Source organism: Ochlerotatus camptorhynchus, unplaced genomic scaffold, assembly GCF_037179485.1.
Source record: "Ochlerotatus camptorhynchus isolate MF236.1 unplaced genomic scaffold, CSIRO-AGI_Acam_v1.1 ptg000503l, whole genome shotgun sequence".
Lineage (NCBI taxonomy): Eukaryota > Metazoa > Arthropoda > Insecta > Diptera > Culicidae > Ochlerotatus > Ochlerotatus camptorhynchus.
The window spans coordinates 4,907,091-4,931,134 of record NW_027040988.1 but is presented as its reverse complement, the minus strand read 5'-3'; the positions used below and the strand labels follow the sequence as shown (position 1 = coordinate 4,931,134).

The 24,044-nt window shown below is 42.8% G+C and overlaps 1 protein-coding gene across 4 annotated transcripts in view; it reads left to right on the top strand.

Annotated features, from left to right (window-relative positions):
- Positions 1 to 24,044, top strand: part of jing — a 300,757-nt gene that overhangs the window by 260,140 nt on the left and 16,573 nt on the right. For 3 of the 4 annotated variants that reach the window (XM_065235693.1, XM_065235694.1, XM_065235695.1), the window contains one exon: positions 19,936 to 24,011. In XM_065235693.1, the coding sequence (XP_065091765.1) occupies positions 20,031 to 24,011 (3,981 nt within the window). In that variant the 5' untranslated portion in view covers positions 19,936 to 20,030. The remainder of the gene's footprint in view (positions 1 to 19,935; positions 24,012 to 24,044) is intronic. The other variant, XM_065235696.1, reaches the window with a different exon arrangement.

Genomic DNA, 24,044 nt, shown 5'->3' with positions numbered 1-24,044 from the left:
GCCACATTACGCCTTCCTTCCAAGAGCTCCAGGTCGATGAGGTTACAGCGACTTTCATAGCTCGGCAAGTTACGCGGGTCGCGCCAACGAAGGTGTCGCAACGCAAAGCGAATGAATTTTCGCTGAACAGCTTCAATTCTATGGATGGCATTCTGATAGAATGGCGACCAAACAACGGCAGAGTATTCCAGTATAGGTCGAACCAGGGAACAGTATAAAGCCTTCAGGCAATACACGTCCTTGAAGCTTTTGGCGAAACGGAATAAAAATCCTAGCTGCGATGAAGCTTTAGATACAACATAAGCAATGTGATCCTTGAACGTTAATTTGCAATCGAGCATGACTCCCAAGTCCTTGACAGTCGATTCGCGTTTCAAGCTTATTCCTCTTAAGGTGTAATCGTGGAAATGCATCGCCCGTTTACGGCCAAAGGAGATGACCGAGCACTTGGACACATTTAAAGACATCCTGTTTATCCGGCACCAATCATCAAAGACTTCAAGTTCTTGGTGGAGGAAATGAGCGTCTTGAGGCCCTTTTATTACGTAGTAGAGCTTCATGTCGTCGGCGTACGAGAGTTTAAGGCATTTGAGGATCAAGTTCACGTCGTTCATATACAACAGGAAAAGCAATGGCCCCAGGTGGCTGCCTTGAGGAACACCAGATGTAACAATGAAGGGTGGAGAAGCGTAGTCACCGATCTTAACAGACATAGATCTGCCAGTCAGATAGGAGCGAAGCCAGGTAAGTAGACTCCCATGAACACCCATTTTGTCATATTTAGAGATGGTAATTTCATGGTTCACTCTGTCGAAAGCTGCAGAGAGGTCGGTGTATATGGCGTCAACTTGATGGCCACGTTCAATCTCACGAATAATGAACGATGTAAAAACAGTTAGATTAGTCGTCGTCGAGCGCTTAGGCATGAAGCCGTGTTGATCCTGAGAAATACTGTACGAGCAGTCTTGAACCAACTTTTCCAGGACAATTAGCTCGAATAGTTTGGAGATAGCACTCAATGCAGCTATTCCGCGGTAATTGGCGAAAGTCTGCTTGCATCCTTTTTTGTGAACAGGGAAAACAAACGAATCCTTCCAACATTCTGGAAAAACTCCGGAGGTCATTGACAAGTTGAAGACCTTAGCTAAGGGCTCTGAAAGAGTGTCTAAGCAACGTTTCAGTACTAATGAGGGAATGCCATCTGGACCAGATCCTGTTGATGTTTTCATCTGTTTCCCGGCTGAAATCACCATGTCGCTGTGGATGGTGAATGGAGAACCAAACACCGACGTACGAGGGACATTACTCGTGGCAGCAGCAATTTCCTGAGCATCAAGAACTTCGTCTGAAAAAACGCTGCTGAATTGTGTGCGAAACATATTGGCGATATCTGCGACGGAGTTGGCATCAGTAACGCCATCAGTCATATTGGACGGCAATCCCGTTTCTTTCCGTTGCTCGTTCACATATCGCCAGAATTCCTTAGGATTAGCTTTGAGACGACTCTGCAAGTGAGACTGATGTGCGTTGTACAAGCTTGCATTGAGATCTCTGTACTCGTTGTTGGCGCGGACGTAATTAGCCTTCGTAGAATCTGTGTGATATTTACTGTGTTTCCTCAGTGCAGCCCTTTTCACCTTTTTCAGATGCTTAAGATCAGAGTTCGACCAGGCGGGTTTGGCAGGTTTACACCGTAGTTTTTTAGGCACAAACTGATCGATAGCGTAGAATATGATACCACACATGGTCGAGGCAGCCAGATTCGCATCCCCGGAGTCTAGTGTCGCATTCCAATCCACATTAGCGAGAAAGTTATTCATTCGCTCGAAGTCTCCTTTGTGAAAGTTGTAGAAGACGGTTTCGGCGTGGTCTTGGAAGCGTTTCTCAGGATCGATTGCAAGCGTCAACAGTAGAGGTGAATGATGTCTGCAGTTTTTGACGAGCGGTGCCGGAGCATGGGTAACAGAGCAGCTTTGTCCCAAATCCTCCCCGACAAAGCACAGATCGAGCAAACGGTTGTTTGCATTCAGAACGCCATTCACTTGCTGAAGCCTTGCGGTTGAATACGCGTCAAGCAAGGAGAGAGAAGCCGGTCTGAACGATGAACGGGAATTGTCAGGAAAGAAGAAGCCGTGAGCATCGCTAGCCACGATACAGTGCCAAGGTTGAAATCGCCCAAGATGACGATGCTGTCCCTGGCATCCATTTGAGAGACAATCCAATCCAGCGAAAGTGCATGCTTATCAATCAGGCTGTGGTCGTTAACGCGGTCGGGAGGAACGTATATCACGCAGATATAGATTGTACCACTTAGAGTTGAAATTGCAACCCACAGATGGTCAACCGTCGAATCTTCAGGAGGTTTCAGTAAGCGAGATACGAAGCAGGAGCGAATGGCCAGAAGGACTCCACCACCGGAGGTCTTGTTGCTGTTGAGGGTTGATCGATCTTGACGGTAGACGGAATATGTATCGTTAAACAACTGCTTTGACAAAGTGTTGTTATTCAGCCAGGTTTCCGAGAAGGCGTATATGTCGTAGCATGCGTAGCTGCATGCTAGCTGGTATTCGGCGAGTGAGCTGTTCATGCCACCGACGTTCTGGTAGTATAGCAGAATTTGAGATGCTGGGACGCATGGAACAGCGGGCTGCAATCTGGAAGTGGAGGCAGCATCAGGCAGAGCAACGTCGAAAGAATAAGGGTACTTGCCGTGGATGGCAGCTTGGAAAGCCCTGTCCCCAGCACTAGACTCAGGGCCGGGACGACTTAGATGGTGGGGGCGTGTAAACTGACCAGGACTGGAACCAGTAGTGGGCGCAGCTGAGCTAGGTGGGTCCAGGGCTTCCATACTGCTTTGTGACGTGCGTCCCAGGCTAGATGAAATGGCGGCTGATGTTCGGCTTGAAACGGAGAATTGGTCGTTGTGATTGAGGGTCTCGGTGTTCTGCAAACGGCATGTCAGCGGGCTTTGGTTCTTCCTGGAAATCACAGGAACGACAGGAAGTAGCTGACCAATGTCAAGATCGGAAGAATACTCGCCAAAATAAGTTGGGTGGAAGATCCCCTCTCCACATCCGACCACAGGCCCGGAACGACGATGATGCGCGGAGACAGCAAGTGGCAGGACTGAGGCGGAGGGATTGGGGACTTCCATGAGGCTTTCTACGATGCGTTCCGAGTTTCGAGATGGAGTTGGCACAGCGGCATTCAAAGTGCTGAAAGTTCGATCGGCATCAGGTATCGAATTTGAATGGTTGAGTGTGTACTTGCCTGTCATAGGAGGTTGGAAGACCCCCAGCCCACATCTAAACTCAGGTCCAGGACGACTGTGATGAACGCAGGCAGGGACGTGCACGACTGTGTTAGAGGAACTGGGGGCTTCCAATAAACTTTCTACAATGCGTCCTGGTTGGCTAGCATGGTACGTCAGGAGTCTAGAAGGCGTTGAACTTGTTACGTCCACCCAACGCGTTAAGTAATTGTTACTGAAAATGGAGGCCGGCTCAGGAAGAGAAAATTTTGATACAAAGCGGTACTTGCCTGTTAGTACAGGCTGGAAGACCTCTTCACCGATTCCGAAACCAGGGCCGGGACGACTTCGGATGAATGGTTCTTCAAGCAGCACGACTGGTTCGGAGGGATCAGAGGCTTCCAAGACACTGTGTTGTTGCGTCCCGGATCCACCCGGTCGAGTACCAGTTCTCGAATGGGAATGGGCCTGTCACTGTGCCGGGCCAATCCGAGTGATTTTCGTCACCTTTGACCGGGAATCATCAAACTCGCGGAACTGTATACCTTCCGGCCACGACTCACAGGAAAAAGCGACATCTCGTTTGTTTGCACAGACGCCAACTTTGAAGGAGACGAAGTTCAAGGTAGATGGATCTTTCCCTCTGGGAACCAATTTGGTCACCCGAGGTTTTTCGTTGGACTCCATACACAAGCAATCGGTGACGAGAGATGCAATTTCATCGTTTGTAGTGCTAGGATGAAAAGCCGATAAATAGATCTTTAAGATCTAAACTCCAGGAAGATTATAGTACTGCGTTTCTCCTGTTCAGGTACCATTAATATATGATTTTTCCGACTTAACAAAACAACATTTAGGCTCATTTTTGCGAGACGATTTGATTTTATACGAATTCATGATTCCATGAAATGGAGATCTAGATCATCAACATATTAATGCAAATCTCATCTCATTTTTTTTTTCTACAAAATAGACGTATTTTAGAGCAATTCTGCTGCCAAAATTATATTACTATCTATTAACGGTTAATTTTGAACGTTTTTTTTGTATAGGGCAGAGGTGATTTGTGGGTTGGGTTTTTTTTTAAATAACCGGGAAAAAACCGGGAATTGAAAAATTGAATTTGAATGGACATCCTGAAATTTTCAAGATAAAATACCCGATGGGTAATTTTCTACCGCGTTTTTTCCGTGATGCAATTTGATGTGGGACACCCTTTAGGCATATCAATCACACCCTGAAATTCGAACGTCCAGAGGCCAGGTTACAGTTCTGCTTTTTGGATCGCCATATTTCTCGATGATATAACAAAACATGCAAGCTTCATTGCGACTGATGTCAACTTGAAAATTTACTATGATTTTTTCAAATATTTACGTGGGAATTGCTCTTCGTGACTTCAACTGTTATTTTTTCAATGCCTATTTTTGCCATTTGGGAACGATATGGGATATACACGTCACACGTACACGTACACTATTCCTAATGCCCCGAAACGTGGGAAGATCACCGATTCCTAGTCTTGACTACTTCAAACTAGGGGAACAGGATTTTTCAGTAATCCAAGGAACACATCTTAGTCCTTGTTACTTTTTATGCCTTGTTGATAGTGACAAGACTCGGCTTTGTCTACCGAGGATGATCTTGAAACAAGGAAAAAAATGAGTTAGTTGTCTTCGTCTATGTGATTCCTAATCTTCTATTCGTTGTTCCCTAGTTTGAAGTGGTTAAGACTAGGGTTCTGATGCATAGTCATTATCGGTGTCATTCCTTAATTTTGTTGCTAAGGAATCCAATTTTGACTGACAAAGGGGCGCGCCTTTGGAAGGTGTTTCAACACTCCGAAGGGTATAAATAGCGGGACCTTTCAATTTGAGTCGGATCCTTGCGATAAATTCAAGAGTGGCAACTGTAAAAAAATTGAATACTTCATCATTTCTCAATAGTGATGGAGTAATACGACATGCACTAAACTAAGGACACGGCATATACTACAATAAATCAATTTACTGGTCGCAGTGGTGTTAGGTCTCGACCAGAGGAAAAAATCCTAAAATGCCCATATTGTGAGGTATTTGACAATATTTTCAAAAAACTTTTTTAATAATTAAATCTCAAATAAAGAGTTTTTCACGCTATTTTTTACTGACTAGGCTATTGGGAGGCAACGATAATACCCCGTTGTCAAGCTAAAAAATATGTTTATTTTAAAAGACAATAAAGCACGACGATCCATTAGGGCTAATTAAAATCCATTCGAAGACATTCAATTAGTGTTATAGCCACCGGACCATGCCTGCGTTCTTCTGCCGATACAGAATCAAGTTTTACGTAACGATCTCTGTCTCTTTAATGCCATGTGATTACTATTTGGGACCACTCTCTACGATGTCGTCAGATGGTCACCGACTTGTAAAACTTATGAATAGCAATGAAATCTAAATTAACTGCAAGTCTGGTCTGATGGGAACCGACGTCGAGTCGAAAATAGCAACACCTAAAAAGACGAAGAAAATCAATAAAGCCGTCTGGGTAGTTTCGGGGCATGACCTTTTGTTGTTTGGGTTCCTCGGTGGCTGCCCTTTATCTGAATTCACAACACGCCGCCACACGATTAAGAATCCTACATATTTATACCGGCACAAAGCTCGGTCAAAACAAAAGTGATAATCCAGTCTGTGGTTGGTGGTACTCTATGGGTTGGTTGTAACATGCAATATTTTCATCGGTTCGGTTGTTGCTCCCAACCTCCGCAGATTGTCTTGAAGAAAACACGAGACATCGCAGTATTAAAGTGTGCGTAATAAGTTGTTAAAATGCAGCACATTTTGGAGTCTCGTTTGGAGATTGCTAAATTAACGAGCTCAGACATGCAGCCAGTCTGAATAAATCAAGAAGAAATACCGTAGTGCACCGAACACAGGACAGTCTTTTAATCCGGACATTTAATTTTCAATTAAATCCACTTGGCAACCGAGTCATTACTTGAATCATATTTGGCCTTAATAACCAACTTTTAAAAGTGTCCGGATTGCGGTGCATTACGGTACACATATTCCAATGAATGTACTCAAGAGGAACAAATTTGTAATCACGCAACAATGCTGAGTGGTCAACGCCGTCGTGGAAATGCTAGAAATTCCTCAACCTTGTCACAAACACGAGAAAGTTCACATTCCAATTATGCTGCCAAGATTTAAGATCCATCAACTCACACACAAAAAAAGAAGAAATCCAACCATAAGATGAGGCAAAAGAACTAACGACGCAATAACCCACTTCTTCCCACTTTCAACTACATACTTAACCACATGTTGAAGGAACTTGCCTCACAGAAAAAAAAAGGCTACCCATCGTCTTCATGCACAAAGAACCGCAGCACAAACCTTCCCTTGTCTGTGGCACGAAAGCTGATGGTGGTGAAGAAAGACTAACGAACCTCTTCAACCTGTGGCGACGGACGGCTGCGGCTGGTGTAGAGCTAAGAGCAAGCGTCCAGTCAAATGAACCGTACTACAGGCAGGGAAAGAACAAGTATCGTTTTAAAACCGGTTCTGGTTCCGTAGTTGTCGTGCCATCCATCGTGATGCCTATTCCGCCTGGACCAACCAACCAACGGTTTTCGACGACGTCGACGACGAAGCATGCACGCATCTATCCACGGTTCCAACGGGCATCATCTATCGCGGACAGTTCCTCTCTATGCAAGAGACAGTGAAAGAGATAGAGAGAGAGAGAGGGGATGGTTCAGGTGCGATGATGCTGCGAGATGGAGTTAGTAGGTCTTAGGATCAACGGACTTTTTGCGCGAATATAATGTCAGATGCGAATGGCGATGGGCAGCCGGAATAGCGAAATAGAGAACCGGTATGGCAAAGGGAAACAAACAAACTAGGTATACCTACCTAATGTGGCCACATGGGAAGATGGATGCGGACAGGTATTTAAATCGCCACTCGGTTGATTTAGATATCAGTCGGTGACTGTTTTTTTTACACGCCGGGGCTATTTATTTATTGGTTTAGGGGATCTATAAAAACTATCGCGTTACGACATTGTTGCGGTGTTCAGGGTTTTAATATCCGGCTGTCAGTACTGTATGCAGGATTTTTCTAGTTATGATTCTACATCCGACATAGAATCAATTAACTCAAACAGCTAACGGAGCATATGTTGAAATGAGTACTAGAGATGGTCGGGCATGGAAATTTCAATACCCGAACCCGACCCGTACCGACTCATTAAATTTTCAAAAACCCGTACCCGACTTCAAAATACATACCATTACCCGTACCCGACCCGAACCCGATAAATTGAAAACAATTTTACCCGTACCCGACCCGAGCCCGATCGATTAAATTTTCTAACACCCGTACCCGACAAATCATAAATCTCAATACCCGTCCGTACCCGACACGAACCCGATCCAAAATATCCAGCTAAAGCTGAAATTTTCGAAATGCTATTCAAAAATTAAAACTATTTAACAACCTATTTATTTTCGAGTCATCGTTCGTATTCAGTATTTTACAGAATAAATGAGTGAATATGAGAGTAAACATTAATTACCGGTAGGCCAAAAACGCTTATTCATGTGAACGAATATCATTGTACTTAAAGTTCCCGGTGAGAGGTTTGTTCTTCTAGCGTCTAATGTTGCTCCTTTCACTGAAAAAGTTCGCTCATCCGAAGTGGATGAAGTTGGAATAGCAAGTAACCACAAATCAATAACAACATGTGAAAAGGGCATACAAGCTTTTTGTAAACAAACCAACGGAAACCATCAACATCATCGGGTAGGGGAAACATTCCCCTTGCCGATGATGTTGTTGGCAAGGTTGCAAAGACTCATTTCAGCTAAAATAATGTTTTTCGGAATAATAAAACCAAAAGATGGTATGATGGCATGTTTTACTTGTAACTTACAAGAAGAGGTTACAAAGTATGCGTTGGAAACATAAAACCTGTAAATTTTGCTTTCTATGAGTCACAATCAGCGATTTGCTGATCGCTGAGTGAGTGAGTGAGTGAGTGAGTGAGTTTGTGAAAAATCGCTGATTGTGACTCTCATGAAGTGAAATAAACAGGTTTAATATGTCAAACACATTCTTTGCAACCTCTTCTTGTATCCTACCAATTCAAAATTTGATCATGGCATCTAATTATTTCATAATTTAGAAAAACATTGTTTTAGCTGAAATGAGTCTTTGCAACCTTGGTTGTTGGTTTGTATGGGAGACCCTCGGTTGGCAAGAAAAGGGCCTACAAAGATTTGTTTACAAAAAGCTTGTATGCCCTTTTCACATGTGGCTCTTGAAATGCAAATTTTTGACACTTGGTGGCATGAAAAACATTGGGTGATCTTTTTTTTTATTTTACACAAATCGATTGATCTTTTTCGATCAAATACACGGAAAAAAATCAGGTTTTGATTTTTAGAATCAATATTTTTTCGACTGGTTAAGATACAAACAATATTACCCAAACCCGACAGGTACCCGACTTGTTCGTTTTTTTTGTTATCCATACCCGACCCGAAACCTGAGATTTTATTGATAGATATATCTATAAGATTTATAGATATTTTTGAATGATTGTGTTTATGGGTTTGCAAGTGGCTGAAGATCTGTAATTTAGATTAATGGGCACAAATGTTCATAATTAGCCAGAATACAGACATAGTTTCTATATATGGATCCTGGAGAAAACGGAACGGTCCTTCGAAAGATCCGGAACATCCGTAAAAGTGGTCAATCCACGAAACTGATCCTTAAGCTCCGCGGTTTTCTTTTGAAAACATTAGGAACTGTGATATAAGAAAGGATTTGGGGTAGTGACATAAAAATGTACCCGGATATCCATGAGATCATCCTCTAGAAGATCCGAAACATCCGCAAAAGTGGTGATTCCAGAGCTCCGCGTTTTTTTTTTCGAAAACACGTGGAACTGTGATATAAGATAGAAGTTAGGGTAGTGAGATGGGAGCGTCCTTCGGTAGATCCAGAACATATCCCGGTCATGGTTGATCTAGTAGAACAAATTAATTGATCTCCAGGACGATATGGAGAACCTAGAGCATCTGGTATACGCGGCAATAGGTCATGCATGATCCATATAGACACTTTGAATCTGATTGGACATATGTCGATACTACATACATTATTACATTCTTGGTTGATCTAATCAAATTAACTGATGTCGTGGACGATTTGGAGAACCTAGAATTTCTGGTATACATGGTAATAAGTCGTGCATGATCCACAAAGTCACGTATACACATACGATTCTGTTATGAATTAATAACGAAAAATGCTATGTTCATATTATAAATTGGGCATAGGATGGTACAGGCATACACGCTAACTTCTGCTTACTCACCAGGTGAGTCGATCGTACTCACTTTCGTCCGATGTATCGAGTTGTCAAAAATTGAGTAAACGAGAAATGTCAAACTGAGTAAAAGCCACTCAGTCAGGAAAATCCTGGACTTGGAAAAAATGCCAGTCATGTCGGAGGAAAGTTCATAGAAAATGTTACTCAAAACCGGCTGGAATGCCTTCAGGTAAGTACGAATTGCTTAGGGAAACGGTGTTGAACCGTTTTTTGTTCCGGTAGAAGGAATCCGGAGCAGGCAATTTCCATTTCCTTGAATGAAAACCAAAATAAAAACCCTCCCTGCAACTGAAAATACCGGCGAGTGGATTTGACTCAGTCTACGTGAGAACGTAGTTTACTCAAAAGTGAGTCAACATAAGGCTACTCAATTTTGAGTAGCCATACTTGCCGCTGAGATGAGTACATTCGACTCAATTTTGAGTTGACCAGAATAAGCGTGTAGATAGCTCACAATTAGAGCACCCGCACCAATGCGTTGCTAAAGCTATTTTAGTAACCTCCACCATAACGCAGTAACCGCACTGGGGGTTGCTATTTAAGTGCGGGAAATAACAATTTGCCTCTTGGTGAACAGCGGGTTGACAAATATAGCAGCGCGATAGCAACCGGCCCAAGCGTTGCTATCTATGAAATGTTTGTTTTGTTTTTCATTTGAACATTGTGATATATGAATGAATTTGCATCTAGGACAAAAATGTGGACCCTAGGGACAGCAAAGCATTCCTCTGGAAGACCCGGAACATCCATAAGTGTGGAAAATTAGTAAAAAAGGATCTAGTTTTTTTTTTAATAAACTTGTTGTTATGCTGCATGAATGAATTTGGATTTGAAACCAGTATGTGCACTCTGGTGGCCATAGAAAAGATCCTAGAGCTCCGTATTTTTTTAAATCACTTATTTTGATGCTACATTAATGAATTTGGATCAGCTGGCCACAACGCGGTCTTTCGGGAGGTCCGGACCATGCGTAAATGTGATCAATTCATAAAAAAAGATTCAAGTTGAGCTTCACGATTCACTTATTCTGAAGCTACATGTATGAATTATGATCTAGGACTAGCATATGTAATCAGGTAGCGGTGTGGTTCTCTGGAAGGTTTTGAACATCCACAAAAGTAGACAATTCGCGTAAAAATTCTTGTTTTATTTGAATCTTTCGTGATGTTCATTAATTTTTCTGTTGTTCCGAAAATTTTAATCATATTTATGCAATTTTCTGAAGACCGCGCATTGTTTCTGAAGCATCGTAAAATTCATGAAATTCCCATTTTCCATAAATAAATGAAACTGATATGAAGATTTCAAATCATCTACGAAGTTCCGAAAACTTCCAAAAATGTAATGAAACTACCAAAAACTCTATATACTTCTCTGAAGGTCTCTGGACGTTCTTCAAGATTTGTGAACATTTTAAAAGATCTCGCGATTTTCTTGAAAATAATCTGATCGTTTTTGATCGTTTTGGAACTCCATCAAAATGATCTCACATTTTCCTGATGCTCATATAACATCTCTTATGTTTCTGAAATTAAAATAAAGGTCTTGGTACTTTGATGAAATTTCGAAAATTCCCTGAATTTCTTGGAACTTCTTAAACATTCTTCAATTTCCTTGAAATTAGTTGAACTGTTCTTAGTATCTCTGATCAGTCCTTCTGCTCTCGAAGCATTCCTGAAGTACTCTCAATTCTATTGAAGTTCTTGGTATTACCCTGAACTAAATAGAACTGTTAAAAAAATCTCGAAATTTAGGAATTGATCAGAATTTATCGGACCTTACCCATACAAATCTTCGAACTTCCCTGAAAGTCTAGAATTTCTTGAATTTCACGAAGTAATGAAGTTATTGGAAGCGCCGTTAATATCTCTGAAATTCCCTAAAGCTCGCTAGTCTAACTTCTTTGAGGTACTTGGAAGTTCTTTAAAATGTCAATTTTCCTCAAGTTACTTCTCCACATCTCTGAAATTATTTTGACTTCTCTAAAGTTCGCTAGATATCCCTGAATTTCTCAAATTTTCTTAAAAGTTCCTGCAGTTCCCTGAAGTTTTTGGAACCACTTTGAAAATCCTGAAGTTTGCCTGAAGTTCACCAAAATTTCCAGAAGTTTTCGGAACTTCCCTTTTGCTCCCGCAGTTTGTCTATAAAACTTTCTGAAATTCTCAGTACTTCTTTTCATTCCTCAGACTTTCCTGAAGTTTTCTATTGTTTCCTGAAGCTAATGGAACTTCCCTTATGTTCTCCTGATGGTATTCCTAGAATTGTTCAGAATTAATGGAACTGCCCAGAAGATTTTTAAACTTACCTTTAAACATGGATCTTCTGTGTAGCTTTCTTAATGTTTTTAAGTTCATTCCCTGAAGTTTTTTTTACTCTCCTTAAATTTTTGGAACTTCTTGATGGTTTCCTCTATTTTACTTTAATAAATGGAACTGCCATAAAGTTCTTGAAACGAACCTAAAGTTTTAGGAACGTCCCTCAAGTTCTCACAGTTTTCCTGATATTCATGGAACTGGCCTAACATTTTACCCGAAGTTCACGTTACTTACTCATAGGTCATTAAGCTTAAATTTTCCTGAATTTAATGGAACTGCCCTAAAGCTCTTGATCTTCGCTGAAGTAAAGTTTCCTGAAATCTATTCGATTGCCCTGGAGCAACTTACTCTTAAAGATCTTTTAACTTCCCCACATTTCTATCAATCAGAACTTCTTAAAAGTTGTCAAACTAGCAGCCCGAATAGTAACACATTGGTGCGGGTGCTCTTAGAATCTGGAAGTGCTTCGAAGAACACTAAGTTGAGAGTAGGTAAGATGTTAATATGATTTATGCAATAAGCTTGAAATGCCATGTAGTAGTAATACAAATGGTATTTTTAAACTATGAAAACAGTTTTTTATTTGTCGTGGATTAGTATTTGAAGTAGCGGATTTTTTTTTAGAAATTGTGGATTTCGGCGGGGTCAAATTTAGAAAATTTTGTAACAGCCCTGCAAATTCAATCGTAAGGGAAATGGCTCTAATGTTGGCCTATAGATCTAAGATTGAGCCCATCCCTAAAAATCTGCTATTAATCAATTTTATCTAGACGAACGCGTCATTGGGACGGTACTAATGGATATCTTTGGTCGCTATTGAAAATTTAGTCGATTGCTGAATTTATGTATGGGCCCAAATTAGGGGCATTTAGGCTGACATTACATCTTTCTCCCCTGTAAGCTTCTAACAAAATCTCACTTAAGTTTCTTTTAATTTTCCCACGAAAACGCATAGGAAATTTCCTTTTTTTAGTGGAAATTTGTATTTAGCATGGCTTTTCTTAACAAAGAGCAATTTCCCGGGAAACCAAAACAGATTCGTGAACTTGATACGTGGTTTGTAATACATATGTACCAGGGGTGGAAACAGTTGACGTTTTTTACTACACAGCAAAAAAATAATTTTGATATCACGTCAAAGTGGATGCACTACAATCATGACGAAAATATGGTGTAATATTACTTGCTAAAAAGGACAAAATTATCATTAATACAATGCATGAACTGACATTACGCTGCTTTTACTGCATTTGTTTATTTATGTGGTTATAAAAATTACATGAAATTTTCGACATGATTGTAGTGCATCCACTTTGATGTGATATCAAAATTATTTTTTTGCTGTGTACACTCGCTTCGTTGTCGTGCGCGACAGTCTGTTTGTATTCGAACACTCATGCTCTACCGTCGTCTCTCTCACACAACACGAGCGGTAGAATAACATTCGAGCTAAAAGAAAATTATCAAAATAGCTATCATATGACATGTGTGATTTCGTTGTAATTCCTCAATTTGGTGTAAATCAAACCATTTCTGATCAGAAATATTATTTCTAGGACATCATTGCTTGCTATTTTCAGAATTCACACAAGCACACCATCAGCAGCTCTTATTATGAGAAAAACTAAAAAACATACATTCGTGACGGTCTTCGGTGACAGTGTCGTATGACAGAGCCTGTCATACGGCATTTTAGTTTGGTACTGTACTATGATAGCTTGTTTTGCAAGTGTCGGAGGCAAAGGCAGTCAATTATCACAGAAAATGTGTCGACTACCGTGACCGCTTACAAGACTGCCCTGTACACACTTTTAGGGTGGAACAACCTCATTAAAGAAAGTTGTACCTTAAAACCGTGATGTTTTAAGGGCAATAGTATATTCTAGACTACAACTCAGTAGATCATGAAAAAAGTCAAACATGGTAGCATGTTCCTGTCCTAGTGTTGCACTGTATAATTTGAAGTGATTTCTAAAGAGAGTATCAAGGGAATTCCGCAAAATATATCAAAGGTGCCGAATTTCGACGAGACAATTCCAATGGCATTCTGAGAAGACATATGGGAATACAGAGAATACTTGTAAGGGCATCTCGAGAGGAGATAATTCTGAACAGAGTTTCAAAACAATTCTGAGATGATTTTCATGAGAATTCTCAGGAGAATTATATCAATTTTAAAAATAATCAGGAAGCTTCAGTAAATTTTTAGAAGAATCATTAAATATTCGAAAAGAATGCTAGGATAAATTCCAATTTTTAGTGCAGGTAATTTCTGGATTGGATATGGATATCAATTTTCAAGTAATTTCCAGAGAGAAGCTTAATCTTGTATTTTAGATGAATTCTGAAATCGACTCTGTGAAGGAAAATTTTTCTAAAGGAAATTCTTGAGAACATTCCTGCAAAAAGTTCAGAGCGAATTTTCAAGGTATTTAAAGCATGGATAAGGTCTGTATCCACAATAATTCGGACACATCAAAACTTAAGTAAAACTCAAATTTTGCATTAAATTTCAATTGTAGTTGTTTATTTCAGATTCATGGGATATGATTTAAAAATTCACGAAGTCAAAACATAGATATTCGGTATTTGCATAATATTTTTGAACTTTGCGCTTAACTCCATCCATTAGGGTTTGTAAAGACTTCTCAGATACCGTGGTGTCCGTCTTTGTCCAAATTTGTTGGAAGTGTTTGATATCTTTGATTCCTGGTTTCTTTCTAGAAAGCTTCCGCTTCATCAGAGTTTAATATCTCTCGATAAGACAATTCGGTGGATTTGCGGTTTTGGCACAATATTCACTTGATTTACTTCGTACCACTCCATCACAGTTTTAGCGCAATGACATGATGCCAAATCGGACCAAAACAAAGGGTTTTCTTTGTGGCTTTTGATAAAGGATAGCAATCGCTTCTGCAGGCACTCTTTCTGGTAAATCTCCTTAAAGATTTACTCTTTCGGCCACACGTGCAAATTACTTACCAAATAAGGTATTTTTTGGAAAACTTCGATGCCTTCTTTGTCCTGGAATGAACGCATGAAAACTTCGTTCAATATTCCCAGTACAAACGTCGAGCCCGTAATTTTGCTGTCAAATCCTGTTCGTCGTTGCGATTTGGAACTGTTTTTACTTTATACGACTTCAGCCCTAAACGCTGTTTTGGTTTTTGGACAAAAACAGGTGACATTCCTATTTTACGAGCTACCGTTTGAACAGAGAGATTCGGGTTTTCCTTCAATATCCTCTTCACCTTTCGGTCCATGACAGGATCAGCACGTCCAATGTTTTTGCGACCGTCAAACGTTCCGAAAATGATTTGAGCACACCGTGTTCCCGTATTTGCATTACGTCCGTACAAAATCCGCTCCCGCACGTGTTTTTCATTCATCGCCATCTTGAACACTAAACATGGAATGTAAACACAAATCATAGTATTTTTCATCAATGACCCAGCTATACCACAGCGAAATTTTTCACTCCTACGTGGAATATTTCAAAAGTTACAGTGATTTGAAGGTGTCCGGATTAATGTGGATCAGCGTTGCCAGATTATGTTCGGACTTATGTATCAATGGTTTTAAAAAATCGGTATTAATCGTAATAAACAATTTTAATTAATTTTATATTTTTATGGTAAGCGAAAATTTCAATTTCAAGAAGAAACTTCTTGAGATAATTTGGAAGAAACGTCTTAAGAAAGTCGGAAGCTTCTTCCGGTGTAGCCAGAGGTTTTCGGGACAGTCGAAAGACAGTGGAAATCGGTAGAATCTTCTAGTGTAAGTTAGCACAATATCCCGGAGGAAGCTACAAAAAACTGGCGGGAGAAGATGAAAGAACCTTGCTAGCGAAGCCAAAAGAAGCTTCCGCTGAGGGAAGTCGAAAGTACTTTCCGGGAGGAATCGCAAAATAAGGTGGAAGAAAATAACAGGGAACAGTTAGAAGATACCAAAGCAGTACACTACCATCACATTAAGTTGTAGCAACTTCATTGTAACTGGAATAAGTTACATATAAGTAACCACAACTGTTCAGATGACAAGTTTGCTGCTAGGGTACTTCCAAGGGAAGATCAAATAAACGTCATAAAGCAACTTATTATCATTCTGCTGGACCTTCTTGGTAATATCAAAGATAAAAATATTTCCCGATTCCTGACTGACCGGGATAAGCCGTCAGCCTCGCCGTCAGCTGATTCTTGAATCCTAGGCAGTAAAAAACAGTGAGTAAATGGAAACACTAGTCGAAAAGGGTATCAAGCAAAAGACATTTTTAAAGCAAGGCTCAAAAACTTTTGTCTGACATGTGAGTACGGGTAGTTAATAATCATTTTGATTATTTAAAAAAAAATCGGTATAAATCGGTATAAAATCTCAAAAATGGATATTCTGAGGAACCTTATCTGTATATCGGTATTATGTAAAAAAATCGGTACAAATACCGATAAACGCTGAATTGTGGATAGAGACTTTATAGACTTTACTCGAAAAAAAAATGCAAAATGCAACAGTCAAAAATGGTTACCAAAAACTCATTTTAAGTCGGATATTTTTGGAACTCTCAGGGAATAAATTAACACATATTAGCTATTTTTTACAAAGTTGGTTTATTCAACCTCCTCTCCTAAGCTAAATCAACAATCAATACGAAACTAACGATTTTAAATTGGCTCACTACTTGACTAGCCTATTGGTCCCAAGCAAACGATTAACGTACCCCATTCTAGTCGAAATTCTAGTACTACGCAATGTTTGTTTTGATTCGCTATGAAAATTTGACAGATAAAATGAGGGGTTAGTGGATTTTCCTATGTTTCGAGGGGTGAATCGATTAGCTTGGGACCGAAGAGAGCCAACTGAGCCAAAAAGTTAAGCACGTTATTTCGGGATCTTCTGGTCTTAGAGTTACCTCTATGGCTAAATGCCCGCACCTTGGTCTTAACGCTACCCATCAAATCCTGTGCAACACTTGCGCCATCTTCCTTACACACTTTGATTCACTCTTTCTTCAAATCATTGTCGTTTTTGAAAACCTTCCCTGTTTTTCGGAGCTTGCCCTTCATAATCGCCCAGAATTTTTCAATTGAGCGAAGTTCTGGCGAGTTTGGCGGCACAAAAACAACATCGTTGGCTTCGTACCACTCCATCACCGGTTTCGCGTAATGGCACGATGCCAAATCTGGCCAAAACAGAGTGTCATCTTCGTGGGACTGGAGGAAGGGCAGCAGGCGCTTCCTGAGGCATTCTTCTTTATATATTTCGCCGTTGATGGTGCCGGTCGTTATGTACGGCTTGCTGAATTTGCCGCATCCACAGATCACCTGCCACACTAAGTACTTCTCCGGAACATCCAGGCGGGACTTGCCGACGAAAAACTCCAGGCCGGGGATCTGCTTAGCGTCCGCTTTAATGTATGTCTCGTGGTCCATTACGATGCATTTCGGCTGCACCAACCACTCGCGGTACAGCTTCCTGGCGGGGGATTTGGCCACCGTATTATGTTTATCGGGTTAGCTAGGCGCCTTCCTTACCTTGAAGACATGAAGTCCGGCCCGCTTCATTGTCTGCTGGACGAACCAGACGGAAGAATTGACCTTCTTGGCCACGTCCCTAATCGAAAGGTTTGGATTGCGCTCGAAGTAATCCCTCTCCGTCCTTGCGTTCACGGCGTCGGTCGTCTTCGCTTTTCTTCCGCTGCCAGCTCGCCGCTGGGTCGTCTGGGTCTCCTATTTTACCGCACGGGACACGGTCGAATTGTCGATTCCAAACTGTTTCGCGATCCACCTGTGGGACTGGCCTGGATTTTCCACGACTGCTCCCATAATTTTTTGTCGAAGCACTTCTTGCTTGGAAGCCATCTCGATAACCACTTGACAGATTGTGACGAAATTTTGCACTTAAGCAATTACACTCTAAGCTAGTTTTACTCAAAATTTCATCAATTTTTACCCATGCAATTAAAATGTATACACAAAAGAAAGTGTTGCATTTTTTTCGACTGCAATATCCTGAAATTTCCACCAGTGCAAGATAAGAAGTTTCAAGCATGAAAAAAATCATTAAAAAAAATTTCATTTTCCTTGCAATTTTTCCTCCACTGTGAAAATTTTGGTGGAAAACATTTTTCATGTTATCTGTTTCTAGATTACAATTTCTATGTCATTTTCAAAACACAACGTTGTTTCTACGATGCTTGGTTCATGAGCATTCATAAGTTTGCACCTTTAGAATTGAATTGATTTAGCAACACAATTATAAAAATGTACCGCACAATTTCTAAAGAATGAGTATTGAAATTATACGAGTTACCCATCCCGAGTAGCACATTTCCGTCACAATAAGTTGCAGCAACTTGTTTATGACTGATATTAATTGTATAGAAGTTGCCAAAACCGATTTGTGACAAGCGTGCTACTAGGAATAAGCATATTGCAAATGATCCATAAAACAATTAACCATAAACTGACGAAAATGACACATAGAAAATAAAATTTGTGCTCTAAAAAATATACGTACGATCCATAAACCTTGGAAAATTGCTCCATTACTGCGTAGCTGCTCAGATTTACTGTCCTAGCTTATCCTAGACGCATGCCCGTTGCTCCGCTCCTCTGACTAAAAAAACACGGACATGACAGTAAATCTGAGCAGCTACGCAGTAATGGAGTAATTTTCCAAGGTTTGTGGACCAAAATTTTAAAAAAATAGTGTCCACAACATGAAAACTATGTATCTAGTTTATGGATCATACCTATATTTTTTACTTTACTATGGATCGATTTAGTTAGTTTAAGGTGCATTGTTGAACGTTTTATGGAACATTTGCTAAATGTTTATGGATAATTCGTACGTTTTCAATGTTCATTCTCTTGAAATTTAGCGATACATGTTCATCTTTGTGATGCTAGATTTTACGTAAAATATGTATCATGTTGATATTCTGTATGGATCATTCACACTTTTTTAAGGTTTTTCACCGGGGTTTTATGGATCATTTGGGAGTTATTCAATTTTTGAATGGATCATTTATTAGTTTCCATATGCCGACATTTATAAAGGGGACACCCAACCGCATTTTTTAATCTATGTATTATTGACTGTGCAGTGTGGAGGGAGGTCTAAAATCTCTCACAAACTATTCAAATGGTTTATAAACGGCCCCTCTCTTATTTCAATCAAAATTCAAACGCTCAACCCGACGTGAGATCTTTCTTTCCAAATACCGCTAGCAGCCAAAGAAAAATTTACGACCGACCTGTCCCTCGACTAATTTACAACCTTACACCTGGAGCCGGGACATGAAACGTTCGCGCGCCAATTTGCTTATGTTCTTCTAGGAGCTCTACCCAAAGAAGCATCATTTCAGAGATTTTTCTAATGCACATTCCCACCGTTAAGCCGATCGGATTCGCTAAACAAAAAAAAAAACAAAACGTGGGCTGGAACCGGTTTTGCGCGCCGCAGAAAAGGAATGCATAATATTCGCTAGGATATCTGCTGACTGTGTGACATCGCATCAAATATGGCAAAAAATTATCATAGGAATGGTCCCACCAAAACCGGGCAAATTCTGATATTCATAATTTAAAGCTACTCGTCGTTTGTTGAACTCGAATTAGATATCAAACTAGTATCAGTTCCACTTCGAATTCCAACCACGTTTCGGCGTGGCTTACGTTACGTATCGAAGTGTGTTTTTGTAGCCCAAAAGTCATCCTACGCATTTCCGGCCCGATCTCGTTTTCAGTCATGGTCGTTGTCTTCTTTTCGGCGTTTCTTTCCTTTTTCGGTATTCTCACCTTGAGGGCGTGACTGTTTGACTCATTTTCAGGCATTGGATTCAGGTGGCTCCATTCATTCAATATTTCAGTCGGGGTTGTCTCTAGCGGGGAATTGGAGTTGTTGCGGTGGGCAAATTTTGAAAGAAAGAAAAACATCAATGTTCAGCTGACTAATGATTGCTTTTTGTTTCGTTTACAGCGTTACAGCTTCTTGGATTAGCGCAGCAGCGGGTCGGGATTGAAGAAAGATGAACCGTAGCTACGGATCGACCCTAGGTTAAGGCCGGCAACCCAATGCAGTTCACATCGCTGTCTGTAAGCAGCAGCAGCAGCAGCACTAACGAAAGAAACGAAAATAGTCGGATCAGTTTTCCGTCTCCCAGGTCCCCGAGAGTAACCATCAAAACGGCTTCCATAGGCGCCAAGATGGCCCCGCACACGCAGGCCACAAATCTAACGATCAAACAGCAATACCAACCCCACCAGTGGCCATGGAACACAAGCAACGCTACCAATAGCAATAATGTCCAAACAAATAGCAGCAACACAGCCACTAGCAATAGTTCTACTATCAGCAACAATCCACCTGCAGTCAATACTCCAACGCAACAACTACAACAATCGAATATGCAGCAACAGAACACTGCCGTGACTGCTTCCGTATCGGTAACTCCGATCAACAAGCTGAAACGCTTGCAACCGGCCCACTCGGAGGCCAGCGGCAATACTCGAAGCAATAGCACCAACACCATCGCCAACGGTGCCAAACGAATACGTACGACCAGTGTGGAGAAAGTTAACAAATCGGTCGGCACCAACACGACTGGCCTTCCGGGTCCTCCCGGTCTGGTAGCGGTTGGTTCGGGTCTCAATGCGGCCACTACCAAAAAGCTCACCCAGATGGCAATTGTCGCTGCCAGCAACATCAACCATCACCAGCAGATCTCAGCCGCCGGTACAACGACGACCACCATTACGAAGAACACGAAAAACTTCACTGCCAGCGGGAATGCTGACCTCGCCAACGCGAACAAGATAACAGGTTACTTCAAGTCCCAAATGAAAACCACCAACACATTTAATAATCTTAAGAAAAATATTAAAACTATAGCGGGACGAGCCACGACGCTGAAGACGACCGAAGCGGAAGCGGAAATCACCACCACCACCGAACTGATGACAACCACATCCACGGTGCTGCAGCAGAAAAGCATCATCAAGACGGCAACCGGTCCGATCAAAACCAACAACTCTGCCAGCTTGGAGAAGTACCTAAGCCTGCTTCAGCAACAGCAGACCACCTCCATCACTCCAGCGACCTCGCTGAAGAAGGTGGAACGCAAGACTGCGCGGATAGCGCCAACCGTATCGCTCACTCGCAAGGTAAGCCACATGACCCAGGGAGGTCTCGGAGTTGGACAACCCAAAAAACCGGTCACCATCGCTCCTCGCACTGCCGACCCCAAGATGGGCATGAACTTCAACCAGCAAATCGTGGCCACGACTGCCTCGGCAGCAGTATCAACTGGCAATCAAATCACCAAACAGCAGGATCAAGTCGTCAAGTCATCTCAGCCAACCGTCCTGCTAACTGCCATACGAATCCCTCAACAACAACAGCAGCAGCAGCAGCAGCAGCAACAGTCGACCCAAACACAACTGCAACAATCCAGCCAAAATCAGCAACAGAGCCAAACTCAGGCGCAACTACAAGCACAACAACAGTTCAAACAGGCAATGCATCAGCAACCCCAGATCAACAGTCCACCGCGGACGCCGACCAAGCTGAGCTCGGCCGTTTTCCAATTTCATCCACAAACGACATCCGTCATGCCAAATCTGGTCCAGATACCAAATCTCGTACCAACTCAACCGGTTTCATCAGCAGCTGCCAAGCTGAACGTGCCTGTAGCTGTTTCTTCAACCACCAGCAGTCCTACCACTGCCAACATCATGATGAATAGCACCACGCATGGACTGACTGCCGCCCGACTTAACAATGGAACTACGCAACTCTTCATGAACGGGGCCGTCATCAAGCTGCACCAAATACAACAGCAACAACAACAGGCGTTAACCTCCACCGGCCAGCACATCCCAACTTCACAGCAGAACTTGACCATGGAAACGGCAACCGTCAGTATGGGTCTCAACGGTCTTCTCGCAAAGTCACCGGCACTTTCCACTGCTAGCAGCCCCATCAGCACCAACCAACCCTCACATCAGGCCAAGACCTATGCCCTCCATGCTCAGCAACCAACTCAGCTATACCAACAGGCAAATGCCTCTTCTGCAACGACCTTCACTTCACAGCCGCTATACATGACCCCAGGTGGACAAATCCTCCTCAACGCAGCCGCTCTACCAACCATGCTGGCCTCCGGTCTAACCGCCGCTAGTCTGCAACAGGCGCTGGCTCAAGCCGCTCAGGCCAACATCCCTGCGCTGCATCCGCTTCAACCCAGTCAACCTCAATCAACACAGTTACCAAATATCACTGCCATCATCCAGCAGCAGCAGCAGCAGAACAACATCCACCATCACCACCACCACCACCACCAACAACAACAACAGCATCAGCAATCCCAGCAAGTTCTGCCAAACTTCCATCAACTACTGGCGAACATCCCACAGGCGGTTCTTCAAAACCTGCAAACAACCGCCAAGCTCGGTCAGACTCCACAATTCGTTCCTATTCCCTCAAACCTGTTCCTAAACCAACAAACCCCAACCTCCTTTACCAGCAGTTCATCTACATCGTCGTTCACATCTCCAATTACGATCTCAACGTCGACGATTCCCTCCGGATGCACAACCATGGCGCAACCACTATCGCCACCTCCCCTCGTTGCCACCGTTCCAACCTTCTGCACCACCGCCAAACCCATCATGAACACCTTGAACAACCAAAAAATCATCATCGCCTCGACGACCAGCAGCACCTCCACCAAACCACCTCCGGCGATCAAACCGATCTCCAGCAGCGAGCCGCCCAAGCTGGTCCCGGTGCAGCTGAACAAACCCTCGATCTCAATCACCCCGGTTATCTCGAATCCACCGAAACTGGTCCAACAATCGGCCCCAGTTCCCAAACTTGTCCTATCGGCATCGGTAGCAACCAAAGCAACATCCATGACTCCCATCAAGGAGATTCCGAAACCAAATCTAACCCTGTCGCAGCCGCCAGCCTTGGCTCTGGCTTCCTGTACCCCGCCAGCACCGGCAATGACGCCTCCGTTAATGACCGTTCAATCGCCCGTCACTTCTCCGAGGGCCATCGACAACAAGTCACCACCGGCCCTTAACCCCCTAACTTTGGACTGTGGCAGCATCAGCAACGACAGCGGCATCGTCGCCAACTCCAGCGACACCGAGGACAAGTCTCTCACCATCGATCTCTGCTCACCGGGATCCCCAGATTCATCTCTACAGAAAAAGGATGATGAATCCCGCGAAGAATCAACTCCACCACCGTCCCCACTTTCACCTTCTCCAGAACCACCAACCGTTGTGGCCGACCCGGAGCCGGAACCCGAAGAACCAAAAATCGATGAATCATTTGCAGACTTCTCAGACCCAGAAGAGCCGCAACCATCCCCACCACCACTGTGTCTACTACTACCACCTCCGACAATCGAAACCGAATTTTTGGACTCGTCCAGTCTACCTCCCTGCCAAAAATCTCCGAAGAGCCTGCTCCTGGAGCAAATCAAGCTCAAACTGCCGGAGCAACCGGATGACCAACTTCAGGAATCCATGTCCTCCGATCAGGACTACAGCAACCAAAGCCCATCGGATGAATCCGGCCAAACTGGATCGGCCGAACCATCGGAATCTCACCGCTCCACCACGCCGGCAGACCTGTCGCCGCCGAGCATCGATACGGATTTCCTCAACGTACCACCAATGATGGAGTGCGCCAAGAGTCCCATCCTGTCGCAGCCGAAAACAATTCGCTTCCCGGCCATGAACGGAGTCCACCACAACTTTGGCCGCAAGGGCTTCCGGCGGCTTTCGGATGGCCGCCTGTTCGGGGTGTGCTACTGGAGCAACTGTGACGTTCAGTTCGATAGCAGCTCGAAGCTGTTGGACCATTTGCAGATCCAGCACGTCAACAGCCAGACGGGACCGTTCGCTTGCCTCTGGGATGGTTGCAAGGTGCACAACAAGGAGTCATGCAGCCGAAGGTGGTTGGAGCGGCACGTGCTATCGCACGGTGGAACCAAACCGCACAAGTGCATCGTAGCCGGTTGTGGCATGCGATTCGGATCGCAGGTAAGATCGCCTGCAGTGATTTTGCTTTTCGGT